The 18,063-nt window shown below is 50.7% G+C and overlaps 1 protein-coding gene across 1 annotated transcript in view; it reads right to left on the bottom strand.

Annotated features, from left to right (window-relative positions):
* map3k15 (mitogen-activated protein kinase kinase kinase 15) overlaps positions 1-18,063 on the bottom strand; it is a 176,062-nt gene that overhangs the window by 60,188 nt on the left and 97,811 nt on the right. The window contains exons 13-14 of the mRNA XM_078559367.1: positions 15,144-15,228; positions 8,716-8,849 (exon numbers count right to left, since the gene is read on the bottom strand). Of these exons, the coding sequence (XP_078415493.1) occupies positions 8,716-8,849; positions 15,144-15,228 (219 nt within the window). The remainder of the gene's footprint in view (positions 1-8,715; positions 8,850-15,143; positions 15,229-18,063) is intronic.

Here is an 18,063-nt window from a genome sequence, read left to right as displayed (position 1 = left end):
ATGAAGCAGCTGAAGATGGCTGGGTGTGGACACTACCCTGAGGAACTCCTACAGTGATGTCCTGGAGCTGAGATGACTGACCTCCACAACCACAACCATCTTCCTTTGTGCTAGGTATGACTCCAGCCAATGGAAAGTTTTCCCCTGATTCCCATTGACTCCAGTTTTGCTAGGGCTCCTTGATGCTACACTCGGTCAAATGCGGCCTTGATGTCAAGGGCAGTCACTGTCACCTCACCTCGGGAGTTTAGCTCGTTTGTCCATGTTTGAACCAAGGCTGTAATGAGGTCAGGAGCTGAGTGTCCCTGGCAGAACACAAACCAGTGAGCAGGTTATTGCTAAGCAAGTGCTGCTTGATAGCACTGTTGTTGACCCCTTTCATCACTTTACTGATGATCGAGAGTAGACTGATGGGGTTATAATTAGCGGGATTGGATTTGTCCTGCTTTTTGTGGACAGCTCATGCCTGGGCAATTTTCCACATAGCTGGGTACATGCCAGTGTTGTAGCTGTACTGGAACAGCTTGGCTAGAGGCGCAACAAGTTCTGGAGCACAAGTTTTCAGTACTATTACCAGAATATTGTTAGGGCCCAAGGCCTTTGCACTATTCAGTGCCATCAGCCATTTCTTGATATCATGTGGAATGAATTGAATTGGCTGAAGACTGGCATCTGTGATGCTGGGGACCTCCGGAGGAGGCCGAGATGGATCATCCACTCGGCACTTCTGGCTGAAGATTCAGCCTTATCTTTTGCACTGATGTGTTGGGCTCCTCCATCATTGAGGATGGGGATATTTCTGGAGCCTCCTCCTCCTCCAGTGAGTTGTTTAATTGTTCACCACCATTCACGACTGGATGTAGCAGGACTGCAGAGCTTAGATCTGATCCGTTGGTGTGGGATTGCTTAGCTCTGTCTATCACTTGTTGCTTGTGCTGTTTGGCACGCAAGTAGTCCTGTGTTGTAGCTTCACCAGCTTGATACACCATTTTTAGGTATGCCTGGTGCTGCTCCTTGTATACCCTCCTGCACTCTTCATTGAATCAGGCTGATCCCCTGGCTTGGTGGTAATGGTAGAGTGGGGGATATGTCAGGCCATGAGGTTAGAGATTGTGTTCGAGTACAATTCTGCTGCTGCTGATGGCCCTCATGGATGCCCAGTCCTGGGCTGCTAGGTCTGTTCGAAATCTATCCCATTAGCACAGTGGTAGTGCCACACAAAATGATGGAAGGTATCCTCAATGTGAAGGTGGGACTTCGTCTCTGCAATGACTGTGTGGTGGTCACTCCTACTGATACCGTCATGGACAGATGCATCTGACGCAGGCAGGTTGATGAGGCTGGGGTCAAGTATATTTTTACCTCTTATTGGTTCCCTTAGCACCTGTTACAGACCCAGTCTAGCACCATGTCCTTTAGGACTCGGCCAGTTCGGTCAGTAGTGGTGCTACCGAGCCACTCTTGGTGATGGATTTTGAAGTTCCCCACCCAGAGTACATTCTGTGCTCTTGCCACCCTCAGTGCTTCCTCTAAGTGGTGTTCAACATGGAGGAGCACTGATTCATTAGCTGAGGGAGGTTTCCTTGCCTATTTTTGACTTGATGACATGAGACTTTATGGGGTCCGAGGACGATGTTGAGGACTCCCATGGCAACTCCTTCCCGACTGTATACCACTGTGCACCACCTCTGTTGGGTCTGTCCTGCTGGTGGGTCATACCCAGGGATGGTGATGGTGGTGTCTGGGACATTATCTGTAAGATATGATTCCATGAGGATGACTACGTCAGGCTTTGCTTGACTAGTCTGTGAGACAGCTCTCCCAATTTTGGCACTAGCTCCCAGATGTTAGTGAGGAGGACTTTGCAGGGTCGACAGGGCTGAGTTTGCCGTTGTCGTTTCCGGTGCCTAGGTCGATTCGGGTGATCATTCCTCTTTTGAGAGTTCGTAGAGGTTTGAGTGTCTTGCTAGGCCATTTCAGAGGGCATTTAAGAGTCAACCATATTGCTGTGGGTCTGGAGTCACATGTAGGCCAGACCAGATAAGGACAGCAGATTTCCTTCCCTAAGGGACATTAGTGAACCAGATGGGTTTTTAGAACAATGGACAATGGTTCCATGGTCATCATTAGACTTATAATTCCAGATTTTTATTGAATTCAAATTCCACCATCTGCCGTGGTGGGATTCAAACCTGGGTCCCAGGGCATTCCCCTGGGTCTCTGGATTACTAGCCCAGTGACAATACCACTATGCCATCACCTCCCCTCCACAGTTGAGTCCGCCACCCCCTGCAAGAGTTTGGAGGCAGCCACATCGGCTGCTGATTGCAGAGGCAGGCTATTTGGTGCTCATACTAGTTGTGACAAAAGTAATAAAACAGAAAACACCCCTCACACCCCCTCAACCCCAACATACTGCCCATACCTAATCCATGTTCAGCTATGCCTCTCCACCCATCCTCCATGGCTCCTCAAGCTGATGACAACCTATGCCCCTCCACAAAGCTTCCATTGCCCCTCACACCCTCCATGTCAATCTATGCCTCTCTACCTACCCCCAAATTCCCCTCATGCCGTCCATGCCAAGCTATGCCCTGTAACCACACCCCATGACCCCTCATATGCCCCATATTGCAATTCCATGCCTGTTCACCCAGTATATGCTCTGTATAGAAACAATGAGCCCTATAGTAGCAACATCCTGTGTGAAAAAGCTTTTAAAAAAATTTATTCATTCATAACCTTCATAAAAACCTGCTATTACTACAGCCCTATAAAAGTGTCAATCAACCAGTGTTAACCTATCAATAGCAGAAACTGCAAGCACTCGATGCCTCTTTATTTTGTGTAAATAAACATTGGGCAGAATTTCTGTTTCCGCTGGCGGTGGGGGTGTTTGGCGGCGTGAGCAGACAATATGGCAAGAAGACCAAAAATCAGTTTTATACCATCGTGAAAACAATTTGCGATCATCTGCTCCACCTGTCAATGGCCGTCCGGGTTTCCCGCCATCCAACGTCGGGAACTTAATTTTAATGCATGTGAATCGCATCATTGTGGCTGCATACTGGAAACATTCCTCCACATCACATTTACCTCCCATGTCAGTGTGACTTCAGAATGGCATGATTTACGACTGCCTTTAAAAGGCATGCACCTGGCGAGCTGAACTTCGAGGGGAAGCCGGAGGTGAGTGCACATAACCTTGTGCCGCATCCATGAGGATTGCTTGTCGGGCATCAAGGAAGAGGCATCGCACATTCGGTGGGCGGGCACAGGGAAGTCGCTTTTTCCCAGCTCGCTTTCAGTGAGGTGCCAGGGCAAGGACTCTAGTGCGGGCAGGGCCAGGGGTGGGCAAGGCAGCACAGACTGATGGAAGCACACAAGCAAATGCCAGATGGGGGCAGGGGGAGGGAAGTGGCCACACACTTGGAAGTCTTGTCAAAGGTGAGCATTCTTCTGCAGCTGAGGCTGCTCACCAGCAGCTCCATTGACTCGCTTGGAGTTGGGCCTCTGAAACATTTTTGCCCACTCAAGCAATGCAAAAGGATAAATGTGCCACCAAATGCTCCATAACCTTTCACTCCTTGGGTGCAGACTACAAATTAATGTGCGCTTTAGGGGGGGCAGCAGAACAACTGGCCGACAGAGCAAGCTGTAGAAACCCCTTGCGAAAGCTGACCATGGAGCAGTCACTGGTGCAGGCACTCACAGCCCCTTTATTCAGTCTTTATTCAGGTCTGGACCAGTAGCCCTCATGGTTCAAGCTAACAGCGCAGCCTTGCAGTGCGGGTTAGGAGAATGCCTGAGTTGAGAGCACAGCACGCAGTCCATTGGCTGAAGCTGCCGCCAGTCAGTCAAGTGGAGTGGGGTGGAGATGGGTGGGGTTTCAGGCAGCCAGGAAGTGAACTAAACACTGGCCATCCAAGTGGTGGCCAGCACTCTCCGGCATGAGTCAAGGGGCCTTGAGACGCAGCTGAAGTCGGAGACTTAACCAAGAGAGGTCCTTAGGAGACATATGCTAACCTACGCGTCTCTCTCTTTGATCCTGCAGGAGGAGAACATTAGGATCATGAAGCTTGATGATCTCATGGCTTACAGGGAGCAGAGTAGAAGGAGAAGAGTGTGACAGAGGCTTCTGGGTCACCAAAGTGAGGAGCAACATCCTCAAGATGAAGGTGCAGAAGGGCCTCCTGTGTACACAGCTGAAGATCCACAGAGAACTGTCGCTCGTAGGTGCCTCACTAGGTCCAGGGTCTATAGGTGCCGCTTGTCATTCCTGCAGATTACCGGAGTGTTACTGGAGACTGCGCATGTCTAGGGAACTGGTCGGTCACATCTGCCACCTGCTCAGGATTTGACGCCACGGGGACATGGAGGACACCCACTGCCAGTCACTGTGAAAGTGACTGCGGCGCTCAATTTTTACATCAGAGGCTCCTTCGAGGGCTCCACAAGTGACCTGTGTGGGACCTCGCAAGCCTCCGCCTACAAGTGTATCCAGGAGATCACAGACGCCATGTTCACAAAGGCACAGAACTTTGTACAATTCGACCGGGATCAGGCAAGCCGGGAAGCCAGAACGCTGGAATTTCCCACAGGGCGAGGTGCCATCAATGCACCCATTAGGGGGCTCTTAGATCGCCATGGCAACCAGCAGCCCAGTATGTGAACTGCAAGGACTTCCACTCACTGAATGTTCAGCTGGTCTGCGACCACCACAAATGCATCCTGCAGGCCTGTGCACGATTCCTAGTGAGTATCCACGGCTCCTATATCCTGACCAGGCCTCTGATCCCTGGCATCTTCCAGGGTCCAGGGAGGTTGCAGAGTTGGCTCCTCAGGGACAAGGATGACCCACAGAAGATGTGGCTGATGATGTCCGTGCGGCGGCCTCAGACTCCAGCACAGAGACAGTTTCACCTGGCTTATGCTGCAACCTGGGCTTTGGTGGGGCAAATGATCGGCATATTGATAATTGAGGTTCTGGTGACTCAACTGTTCCGGTGGAGCACTGCACTACAGTCCCCAGAGGGTGTCACACATCATCATCACTTGCTGCGCACTACACAACCTGGTGCTGCAATGGGGGGAGGGCCTGGTTGAGGGGGAGATGGAAGACCTGCACGTCTCCTCTGATGAGGAGAATGTCTAAGGGGATGAGGGTGATGAGGTCCTGGAAGTGGAGGATGCCGGCAATGAGGCCATCACACTGGCCAAACGAGACAGGCGCACTTGTGAGGCCCTCATAGTCGCGTGATTCATGGAGGATGATGACAAATGCAGTTAGGAGACTTCTTACATCCTCACCTTGCATCTGTGAATATTTGACTCCTGTGTAGCTGATGGCAGCGCACATACCCTCAGTGCTCAGGCTCATGTCATTGGAGCACAGTGGAGGCCCACACTGCAGGAATTCACACAGCACCTTAAACAGCACCTTCCAAACCCACAACCACTACCATCTAGAAGGACAAGGGCAGCAGATAGATGGGAACACCACCACATGGAAGTTCCCCTCCACGTCACTCACCATCCTGACTTGGAAATATATCGCCGTTCCTTCACTGTCGCTGGGTCAAAATCCTGGAACTCCCTTCCTAACAGCACTGTGGGTGTACCTACACCACATGGACTGCAGCGGTTCAAGAAGGCAGCTCACCACCACCTTCTCAAGGGCAATTAAGGATGGGCAATAAATGCTGGCCCAGCCAGTAATACCCACATCCCGTGAATGAATAAAAAAAAATAGTCTCAAGATTCCAGGAGGATGATGACGACATGCAGTGAGGACACCCCATAGATCTTCACATAGCCTCTGAGAATGTCTGACTCCTGTCTGGCTGATGGCATCTCGCTTGTGCTCTGTGATTGGGGGCATATCATGGAGATGCAGCCACCAAACTTTAAGCGCACTTTAATCCTTTATCAGCCTTCATCACCTGTACTCTTCACACTGTCACCAGACACGGGTGTTGAAGAGTTGGGGGGCCAGCCCCACCTCATAGACACAGAGAGAATGACGGAATTCTGTGACGCCTGCCCACAACATTCTGGCAGCAATGACAAGCACCATCAAGGTGCAGGCATCACTAATGTGTCCAGTGAGTGCGAAGCTGGACCGTCACTTTGGTCTGAAGGTTACACAGGGCACAGGGAAGAGGCCCTGGACTGAGACACCTGCTTTTGTCTTGTGCAGAAAGGTTTCACATCTGAGTGACATGAACACTGCTCATCAGAGCAAGGAGCATACGCAAGAAGACATTCTTGGGAGTTTATTGGGAGTTTATTTACAATAGTGAACATTATGTACAAGTGATTAACACCCGTGCCCATGCGGTGCGACTACATCTTCTTAACCCGGCCGCTACGTCTTGGTGCTCCCCTGACATCCACAGTGGAGGTGGAGGCAGCCTGCTGACTGCTACATCTTGTCTGTGATGACCTTGGTGGGTGACCTTTGGAGGGCTGAGACCTAAAGGGCCCCGACCTGCTTTGGGTATCCTGCTGTGTGTCAGGTACACCCTCCTCGGCCTGTGGAGCTGGAGGTGATGGGGTCACAGCAAGAGGGGATTTGGATCAGCCGGACATTCCCAGAGTCACCTGTGTGGATGGCCCCAGGGTGTGCACATGCTGCTCCACCTCCCTGTGGGTGCCTGACAGCCCCTGGATAGCTCCTTGAGGAGAAGGGGAACTGGAGTGAGATCGAGCTGCTCTGACCCTCTCCCATGTTGACACTGTTGGAGGCCAACTATGGCATCAGCAATGGAGTTCAGCCCGCGCAGCAGTGCAGGACCGATGTCCTGAACCAAGGTCTCCATGGCAGCCACCATCCTACCAGTGTTGACTTCAGTGCGGCAGCATGACAGCGCGATCACCTCGAACTGAAGGCAGACAGACTCCTTGCAATCTGAGGAGCGCGCCAGACATCCCTTCCCGATGTTCCCGTGATTGTCTTTGCAGCTCCACCAACTGACTGAGGACCGAGTTCAGAGGCTCATCATCTGACTCGGACTCAGCAGATTCCTTGCCTCCCTCAGTCCTCTGAGTGCCGGTGAACAAGGGTGTCTCTGTCTCCACCTGGTTTGGAACAGATTGTGTGCTGTTCTCACCAGACTGTGATCCCGAGGCTTCTCTACTTCTAGGTCCCACCAAGGTGTGTGTCTCTGTGCTGGTGGAGGGTGTGGGTGAGCGTCATGATGGGTCTTCAACTGGACGCAGGGTCCTCATCCGAGGTGCTCTCGGCGCTGGGATTGGGGTCAAGGTTGCCTGAGGAAGATGTGTCAGGTGAGCCTAGGGGAGGAAGTGGGGATTATTAGTGCTTGGCAGCCACATTACACACAGAACAGCATTGGCAGGGGGATGATCTGGTGCAGGGTCCTCACGTGGAGGCTTGCTGCCGACCTCACTATCACCGCAGGAATGGTCCATTTCCTCTCCAGCCCACTCCGACGCACGACTCTTGAATGGAGTGAGGACCTTGATGTGTGGCACTCCACCCCCCGGTCTGGGACCTCTCCTGTTGATTGTGTATGATCTTGTCCTGCCTAAAGACAGATGAAGGGAGTGTGAGCAAGGTGCATGTCAGGTCAAATGAGAAGGATGCCAGGCGTGTGTGTGTGCCAAGTGGAGCCATGGACTGGATGAGGAGGCAGTCTCCAGAGGAGATGAGACCAGATGGAGATGTGAGGGTGTGTGAGAGAGTGAGTGGTGATGTCCCTTGAGCTGGCAGTGAGTGAGATGCCAGTGAATGTGTGATGGTCTTGTGAGTGCGTGAGTTTAGGGTGATGAGATGGTTGACTTACCCTGGCGGCACAGATGAAATCATTCATTCTCTTTCTGCACTGGATGGCCGACCTCTTGTGTGCAGTGTTGGCACTGACCACTGCTGCCACTGCATCCCAAGCCGGAGTGGTGAGGCTGATGGGCCTCCTGCAGCCAGAGTTGGGATGGAGGATATTGCAGTGGGCCTCCACTGCATCCAAAAGCTGGGGCCCAATCACGGGCGGCGTTCTGTTTCGTGCCGCTCCCGGGCCCACCCACTGCCTCAGCCTGACAAAGGAAAGATTCTACCCCAGTACATTTAAATAAACTTGTGGCCGCTGTGCAGCTGCTAATAGACAGCTGGTTTGCATTCTGTCCTTTGTCGAAAGACGCGTATTTTCTGAGTAAAGGTTGGCTGGAACAGTGCCTGGAGGCCTGTAAATTAGGCTGGGATGCAGACACTAGCCTGAATTGCTAGTTCACTGCAAGTTCTGTTGGTGGTGGAACTTCAAAGGCATCTCAGGGATGCGTCACTGAATCGGGGGGGTGCTGCTCTCTTCTTGGCTTTTGGGGCCTTGTCTTCACTGGAGCGTTCCTGGGCTGCAAGCATTGAGAACTGTGTATGCGGCTGCAGTTTAAATAGTGAGGGAATGACAAAGTAACAGCGTGACGGGCAATTTGGAGGCTGCCCCCCAGTGCAATGGAGTGTTTCCTGTCATTTATGAGACGGGAAGGGAACAATACGATACACACCATTGCCACCAGCCGATAAAACGTTTATCACGCCTGCTGCCGCACTTACTGCAATTCTGGGATGATTTCGCCCCTTGAGGTTTTGTGGTCATTAGCCCTGAAATATCTCTGCAAAGGGATATGCAGCAAGCTTCGTTTGCCACCATTTAATATCTGTTTTGTCCCAGGGAGACTAAGCCAGAGTTATTCAACACTCACCTGCTATCTTTCTCTGGTACTTCTTTGATTGCTATTCTCACTTGATTGCTGAGATCCCGTCCAGCATAGACCACTCCATATGTGCCTCTGCCTAACACCACCCTTTCTTCCGTCTCTTCATAGTCATACTCATACTGCAAGGGAAGAGAAGGGTAAACACCATTAGCCTTCAGTGGTATGCTGGCATTGTGAGTTCAATTCCCACTCCAAAAACTTGAGCGCAAAATCCAGTCTGACAATCCTGTGCAGTACTGAGTGAATGCTGCATTGTAGGAGGTGCTGCCTTTCAGAGCAGACAATAGGCTTAAGGCTGAATGCCAGGAGAAAGCAAGTAGTTGTTTTGGTTTCTCAGGTTGATATAAAAAATCCCATGGCACAATTCAAAGAAGTTCAGGGCAGTTCTACGAGACGTCCTGGCCAATATTTATCCCTTGACTAATATCATTAAAACTGGTTATTTGATTATTATCACGTTGCTGTTTCTGCAAACTTGTTTTTGCACAAATTGGCTGCCATGGTTCCTACATTACAACAATGATTACTTATTTAAAAAGTACTTCATTCACCATAAAACACTTTGAGACACCTTGAGGTTGTGAAAGGCATTCCATAAAGGCAACTTTTTCTTTCTTTAATAGAAATATTTTCCAAAAATATGAAAAGATCAGATTTTTGGCTCTGCAACTCCATGGGTCCTTAATTCTGATCAACATGCTGACTTCATTCTGCTGGGAACCTCTATGGTCATCTAAATATCTGAGGTCAGAGTTCAGGGGTCGGAGTTGGGAGTGATTCCCAGATTTCTGTCTGACAGGCGGGAGAGAGCACCGTTGTGAAGACTCAATACGATTGCTGCAGTTCCCGCCAAAACCACAAAGTTCCAAAGATCCACCTTTGAAGGAAGCCAATCAAGGTCATAAGGAGATCTGTGGACTTTGGAATCTCAGGCCAGGAGAATCTCGCCAGGAGGGGCGATGTCACATCCATCACCTGAGGCCGAGCTAACTGCCTGTCTTCTCCTCGCAGACCAGCCACTGGAACAACCCAAGCCAGAGTCAGGGAGGCTTGAAACTTGGGGGATTTCTCCCTGGTATGCGGGGTCCTTTTTTTCTTATTCATTGGATGTGGGCGTCACTGGCAAGGCCAGCATTTGATGCCCGTTCCTAATTGAGCTGAGTGGCTTGCTAGGCCATTTCACAAGGCAGTTAAGGGTCAACCACATTGTTGTGGGGCTGGAGTCACCTGTACTAGTGAACCAGATGGGCTTTTACCTCAATTGATGATAGTTTCATGGTCACCATTAGTGAGACTAGCTTTATATCCCAGGTTTCTTAACTGAATTCAAATTCTACCAGCTGAACCCATGTCCCCACAGTGTTACCCAGGGCCTCTGGATTGCTAGTGCAGTGATATTTCCATTATCCCACCGTCTCCCCTTTAGAATGGATGGAAGTTCCACCGCCAACAGAACTTTCAGTAAACTAGCAATTCAGGCTAGTGTCTGCATCCCAGCCTAATTTACAGGCCTCCAGGCACTGTTCCAACCAACCTTTACTCAGAAAATACGCGTCTTTCAACAAAGGACAGAATACAAACCAGCTGTCTATTAGCAGCTGCACAGCGGCCACAAGTTTATTTAAATGTACTGGGGTAGAATCTTTCCTTTGTCAGGTGGAGGCAGCGGGTGGGCCCGGGAGCGGCAGGAAACAGAACGCCGCCCGTCATCGGGCCCTAGCCGCGATTTCACGCTGGTGAGCCGATTAAGGCCCGCCCAGCGTGAAACGCTGCTCTGTCCTGGCCGGGAAGGGCTGAGCTGGGGGGGGTCCAATGGTGACCCAGCAGCCGGTTTGGTAAATGGCCCAGGAAGGCTGCCAGGGAAGGATGCCCGTCTGCCGCTGTAACAATGGAGTCGAGTGGGCGGCTGCAAATGCCAGGCGGGAGGGCAGGTCGGGTGGGCGCTCGGCACCCCTCTTCTCTGATGAGTGCCTGGCTGTCGCCCTGGAGGAGGTGGCTGGTAGGAGGGACAGCCTTGCCTCCCGGGATGGGTGGAGGAGGCCACTGCACCTCACCAAGAGGACATGGGAGGAGGTGGCAGCCTTGGTTAACAGCCATGATGTGGTGTGGAGCACATGGGTGCAGTGCCGGGAGTGCTTCAATGACCTGCTGCGCTTGGGAAGGGTGAGTACCATGTTGGCATGGATCAGTGTGCAGATATATTAAGGTGTGGCTGTCCCCCCACCCCCATGGACCTTGGTGGGGGGCGGGGGGGGGTGCTGGAGTCTGAGTGCCAACTGTCAATGACACCGGAGCTGGCCAAGGGGGTGAGACCTGGCTACTCGGACTGAGTGCCTTGTGGCTTGAGGCCCATGACTCAGATGTGCCCTGTGAGGTGATCCACAGCTGGGGTTGGCCAGGCTGCAATGGTGCTGCAGGTAGGGAGTGGACTCATCCATGCTCCTCTGTCCTTTCAGGAGAAGATGAGCCATAACCAAACTGAGAGGTCCCGTACAGGCGGAGACCCACCCAACCTGCTGCTGCTCTTCCAATTCAAGCAGGACGCCCTAGAGCTGGAGAGCTGGCACTCTCCCCTTGCAACCAGGTGTGGAGAGGCTGGGGTGCCAGGCGAATGTAAGAGTGCAGTGTAGAGGTGAGACTTTTGGATTGTGAACCATTCTAATGTAGTCTCCACATTGATGGGAGCCTCGAACCTGGAGTTCCCATTGATCACTGAAAGACGATGGCACCATGATGCAGATCTCCATTGTCTCACCAGGGTGCCTGGCATGCACAGTGACAGTGTGATGACTTTAACTAATGACATGTCCTTCTTCTCCCTTTTAGGTTCACCAGCAGGTGTCCGATCTGCAGACCCCAAAGGGCCACCCTTGAGGACCACCAGGCATCACTTTCATGTGCACCATACCTGCTCTCGGAAGGACGCACCTGCGCAGATACCAGCAGCTCAGTGGGCATTAGAGTGGCGGCTAGTATCTCGGTGCACAGCGGTGAGAGCACTTCACACTCGTTTGAGGTGCAGGCGGAGGCAGAGAGTGCCCAGGGTGCCAACAGTCGGAGGACTGCTGGGTACCAGGACGGTGCTCAGTTGAAGGCTGATGATGGGCCTCTGGAGTTGTCTATTAGATGGCAGATGCTGGGTGTCGAGCGGGATGTGTGGGAGGATCTGGCAGAGATCCATGAGGGTCGGCATGCCATGGTCTCCATGATCGAGGAGTCCATGTGGACCGTGAGCACTGTGTTGACCGTCATGGCCGAGCGTACTGCCTCCTCCATTGAGAAAGTGGTGACTCTCATGGAGAGGCAGCTCCAGGGACAGAATCAGGGGTTCCTGAGGTTCCACTCGGACCTGCAAACCCTCACACAGGCATGGACCTCATGTGGCCTCCTCCGCCCCTCTGCCAGTGACCGTGGCATCTGATGAGGCTGCGGTGACTGGGGAGATGCCAGCTGTGGCACTGACCACTCCCTCCCGGGTGGGGCCAGCACAGGCTCCACTGGCCAGTGGACAACTGCCAAGGTCATCAAGGCCAACAGGACAGCAGAGTCAGCAGGCTGTCTCCAATCGCGGTGCCAGTGAGGGGGGAACACCTGGATGTAGCACTCATAAATGTAAGTTAATGGCACCATGAGCACAAGAGGGACAGGTCACGGGTGATTTTATCTTAATTTATGTTTACTTTATCTATCCTGGTCTGGGATGAAGACCAGAGGAGTCTATGTAAATAGTTTGGAATTGTCCACATGAGATAAATCTTGTTTTTGTCATCATTGCCTGATTATACTTCACCTTTTTATTTTATTGGTGCGGGGTACTCCAGTATGTAATGCTGGACGTAGGTGGCTCTGAACTTTATTGCACAGGCACTGAGTGTTCTTTGTGTTCAAATGAAAGGGTCATTTCAGATACCCGGGATGGAGGCGGCAGCCCTGGCATGTGTTTGAAGCTGATCTTTGACATCCTAGCTGAAGGAGCGTTGGATCAAGTCATCCCTGGTGTCCCTGCCTCCCTGGGGGTTACCGAGATCTGGCTCCACGCCCTCAGTGTTCTCCTCACCGTGCTCCTCTTGGACTCACTACTGGATTCATCATGTGGTCTGTGCAGCTGCATCAAGACCCTCCTCCTCCAGTGGGTCCCCCCTTGCTAGTGCCAAATTGTGGAGTGTGCAGCATGCAACTATGATCAGTGACACCCCCGCTCTGGGGGTTTTGAAGTGCTCCCCCTGAATGGTCGGAAGCGCATCTTGAGAAGACCTATGGTCCTCTCTACTACAGCCCTTGTGGAGGCGTGACTCGTATTGTAACACTTCTCTGAGTCTGTTCTTGGGTGGTGGAGAGGCGTCATGAGCCACCTCTTCAACAGATAGCCCTTGTCACCCAGCAGCCAGCCATCCAGCTGGGCTGGAGCACTGAAGAGCCCCGGTACCTGGGAGTGTCTGAGGATGTAGACATCATGGGAGCTGCCTGGGTACCTTGCACAGACTTGTAGAATCAGCATCCTGTGATCACACACTATCTGCACGTTCATGGAGTGGAAGCCCTTCCTGTTGACGAAGGCACCGGGCTCACCTGCTGGCACCTTGATGGCCACGTGTGTACAGTCTATAGCACCCTGGACACGGGGGAAGCCAGCAATGGCCGCGAAGCCTCTGGCTCACTGTGTCTGACTGGCCTTGTCCATACAGAAATGAATAAATATCATTACCCGCCTGAACAGAGTGTCTGTCACCAGCTTTACACAACTATGGACAGCTGACTGGAACACTCCACACAGATTCCCCACTGACCCCTGGAAAGAGCCGGAGGCATAGAATCTGAGGGTCACTGTGACCTTCAGAGCCACTGGCATGGGGTGTCCACCCACACAGTCAGAGCTGATCTCAGGCCCAGTCATCTGACAAATGGAAGTCACAGTCTCCCTTAAGAGACGGAGCCTCCTTCGGCATTGCACCTCAGACATATTGATGTAGCTGCATTGGTGTCTGTAAACCCTGGCAGCAGGATAGTGGCGTCTTCTGTGGCCCCTAACGCCTTGGACTTCCTGCTGGCCCTGCGCCCCTTGTGCCTGCGCCTCTCCTCCCACAGGTCACTCCCCTGGAAGCTGCATTGGGACACCCGGCCTCCTCTCCCTTCTGCCCCTCTCTTCCCCCTCAGAGGAGGTGCCTCCAGTGGAGACCACAATCCCCATTCCCAGGGTAACGGGAGGCTGTCTGATATCTGGAAGGGTCCACACGGTCTGAATCCTCCAGAGGCCAAGCAGACAGCAATGAGTCCTGAAATGAGGCCTGGAAATGCTAACAATGGAGCCCCGAAGAGAGATGGATCTGCCAAGTACCAATGAGCAACCGGCTGCAAACTATCTCCAAAGCTCCTCACTACTCTCACTGGCAATGCTGCTGTCCCTTTATTATCCAGCCCTTGGACGAGGTTTGTGAAACTGTCGGCTGCCCGCCTGCCCGTTTTACCCGTGCAACGAGCAGAAAATCGCACGGGCAAAGAAAAATCCCAGTCAATTGAACTGTTAAGGGCCTTAAGTGGCATGTTAATTAATGGCGGGCGCCGCTCCGGCACCTGTGCGTGTCCACCGAGTGAAATATCACGTGAGTGTGCGATGATGTGAGACGCTCAGCCGACATCATCACGTACTATCTTACTCCCGCTCGGGTCGGGCGGGCGCCTGCCCGTGGGAAGAAAAATTATTTCCATGGGGACATTGATCAGCAGCAGAAACATGAACTGGGCGATAGCAAAGCAGTGGAAATTTTACACCATGCCTGATTTTCTTTTCTTTTCACGCTGAAGACTAAACTCACCTCAGGTGGCCAAGTTTAAAGTGAACTACTTTGTTTCTAATTCCAATCCCTACTGTACTCCAATGAAGCCTCAAGGAAAGGCCGAGCAATGTCACAGTGCTGTCCTCTGTGTGACACAATCACCTTGAAAATGCTCCATATGACTTGAGTGGACAAATACTTAACATAATCACCTGAAACTCCTCACTACTATTTTAGGGGTAGGACTTGTAGTATAATGGCATCTGGCATAGCAAGGGTTAATGTGGGACTGGGAAACAGTACCACCCAATGTGTGATGTAAAGAGATATATGATCTGAGATTTGGGTCAGTTGTGGACTGGACAGAGACTTGTGTAGAAGCCAGTATGGAGTTAGCTCATAGCTTGGCCTATACCCTGAATATATCTACTTCATTAAGTGTTATCAATAAACACTTAATGTTCAACCATACAGACTCTGAACCTCTTTGTGAGACCTACTGAACATGCAACAGGCCTGGGAACAGAACCTCCCACAGAACCTCGCACAGAATTTTACAGAGATTCCTGGGCAGAACCTCGCACAAAACTGATGCATTTCAAGGAACAGACCCGCAGCTGCCACGATTTACCATCATACCTCCAGTGAATCTCCATCAATGTCACCCTCCAGTTCCCCGCTGCTGGCTGCTTCATCATTAATTTCCTTTACCAAGCGACAAAACCTACAAGATGGTTACAAAAAAGATTCAGGGTCGGTGGCAGAGAATTTAAAAGCACCCAAGTGTGCGAGAGGTGTGGTGTAAAATAATATTAATCCAAGTTGGTGAAAATAGATAAAAAGCAGAGAGATCATGAAAATGTACAGGCATTCTGGTATACTCCCACTGTCACTCCAAATAAAGCTTCAGGAAATTAGGAGGCTAGAACAGATGAATGTGTTGTTGGGAATATGAGTAGGGAACAGTTCTATAGATTTTTGGGAAATTGGGGCCAGTTTTGAGAAAGGTGGGAGCTGTACAAGCTGCAGTGGTTGCACCTCACCAGGTCCAGGGCAAAAGTCCTTGCGGGGCAGTTTGCTCATGATGGTGAAGTAACTTGGCAGAAGGATAGGAATCAGAATGTAACATTAGAAAGGAAAAAGAAGATGCACAAGGGACTGGGAGTGACAGAAAGCACTTGATGAAGAATTTGTTGTTTGGTAGCACAGAGCTTGAGTATCGCTGAGAAAAGAGACATGTTGAAGCTTTTCATCTTGCACTCATCAGGACACTTGAGAAGATTACCAATATAAGGGGAAAACGGCAATTTTTACTGTGTGGGAGGAGAGCACTGATTGGTTGGCAAGTGGACACTGATTAGTAGAAGCGTTGCCATGGAGAATGCATTAGAGGTTAAAGGGTAAGAGAGAATGCAACAAGGCTTAAATTGGGGGCCAGAATTTTTACGTCAGCATGCGGGGGTGGGCCCAGCACGCCGACGGGTAAAATGACGCGTGGTGATGTCGAGCGTGCGTCCCGACACCACCGCGCATCATTCGGATCTCTTGTTCGGCAGGCGCACACTCCTGCTTGGCTGCATGTTCGCCGAATTGTCAAAGGCCTGTTAAGGCCATTAGGAAACTCATTTAGATAATTAACAGGGCTGCCCGACCAACCTTAAGGTTGACGGGGGGGCAGGCGAAGAGCCCAGGCGGCCTTCGCATTTTTCATGGAACCTCATCCACGGGCGGGGTGAGGGTTCCTGAAGGTTTAATAAAATCTATAAATATTTTTAGAACAATTCATAAACATGTCCCAGCTCATGCGACACTGTCACATGAGGGGACATGTCTAAATAAGTTTTCACTTTCTTTATTAAACAATTTCAATATGAACTTAATCTCCCTGAGGCAGCTCTGTGCCTCAGGGAGGTTTCTGTGCTCTTTCGCGCGCAGTCAGGGTCTGCATGTAAGAGCCCAGGCCCCGACTCTCCTTCCTCACACTGCCCGCACAGGTAGTGCTGAGCGCTACCGGCCGTATGTCACACTGGGCGGGCCAATTAAAATGGTGGCGTGGGGCCGATCGCGGGCAGCGATCGGCTCCACACCTGCTCCCAAACGGCCCGTGCAACATGGGGAAAATTCTCCCTGGGTTTACAATGTTTATATGTGAATGCAAAAGCATGGTTTAAGGTTGCTCAGCTGCAGGTATAGATAGACACCAGGAAATTTGATGTTGTGGCAATAATGGAGGCTTGGCTCAAAAAAGGGCTGACTGGGTGCTTACTGTTCCTGGGTATAAGATGGTCAAGAAGGTTACGGAAGGAAAGAAAGGAAGAGGGGTGGCCAGGTGTATATTACAGTGCTGGAAAAAAGGGTGTCCTGAGGGGTCAAAGACAGAACGAATTTGGATAAACCTCAGAAACAATAGAGCTTCCATTACACTACTGAATATATTCTCTAGGTACCAACTAGTGAGAAAAGTACAGAGGAACAATTTTTTAAGGAAATTAGGGAGAGATGCAAAAATGATATAGCTATAATTGGTGATTGTAATTATCCTAATAAAGACTGGGATAGTAAGTGTGTAAAGAGTAGAGAGAGGAATATGTTTCCGAAGTGTATTCAGGAGAATTTTCTTGATCAGTGTGTTACTGGCCCAATGAGCAAAGAGGCATTTCTGGATCTGATTCTGGGGAATGAGGTGGCTCAAGTGGATTAAGTGCCAGTGGGGGAATGTTTAGGTGACAGTGATCATAATATCATAAGGTTTAGGTTAGCCATGGAAAAGGACAAAGAGTAAAATCCAGAGTAAAATTAGTTAACTGGGGGAGGGGCAATTTCAGTGGAGGTGAGAACAGATCTGCCCCAGGCAAATTAGAATCGAAGATTGGCAGGAAAAGCTATAATGGAACAATAGGCTGCCTTACAGAGGAGATGGTTCAGCTTCACCCGAGGTACATTCCACAAGAGGGGAAGGTAAGACAAACAGAGTGGGAGCTCTCTGGATGAAGACTGAGACAGAGAGTAAGGTGAGACAGAAAAAGGCTGTGTATGTCGGATATCAGGGTGATAATGCAAGAAAACCAAGATAAATATAGAAAGTTCAGAGACGAAATCAAAAGAGAATCGAAGAGAGAGTATGAAAAGAGGTTGGCAGCTAACATACATGGGAAAGCAAATGTTTTCTATAGGCATATAAATAGCAAAAGGATAGTGAAAGGAGGGGTGGGGCTGATTAGGGGCCAAAAAGGGGATTTACGCTTGGAGGCAGAGGGCATAGCTGAGGTATGAAATGGATACGTTGCATCTGTCTTTACCAAGGAAGATGCTGCAAAATTCATAATGAAAGAAGAGGTAATTGAGACATTGCATAGGCTAAAAGTTGATAAAGAGGAGATATTACAAAGGCTGGCTGTACTTAAAGATGACAAGTTGCTAGGGCCAGAAAGATAGTAGATTCTGAGGGAAGTAAGGGTGGCAATTGTGGAGGCATTGCACAGTCACTTAATTATAGGGGTGTTGCCAGAGGACCTTTTGCAAATATTACACCCTTGTTCATAAAGGGTGTATGGATAAC

Source organism: Cetorhinus maximus, chromosome 16 (assembly GCF_964194155.1).
Source record: "Cetorhinus maximus chromosome 16, sCetMax3.hap1.1, whole genome shotgun sequence".
NCBI lineage: Eukaryota > Metazoa > Chordata > Chondrichthyes > Lamniformes > Cetorhinidae > Cetorhinus > Cetorhinus maximus.
This window is presented reverse-complemented; position numbering and strand designations above follow the sequence as displayed.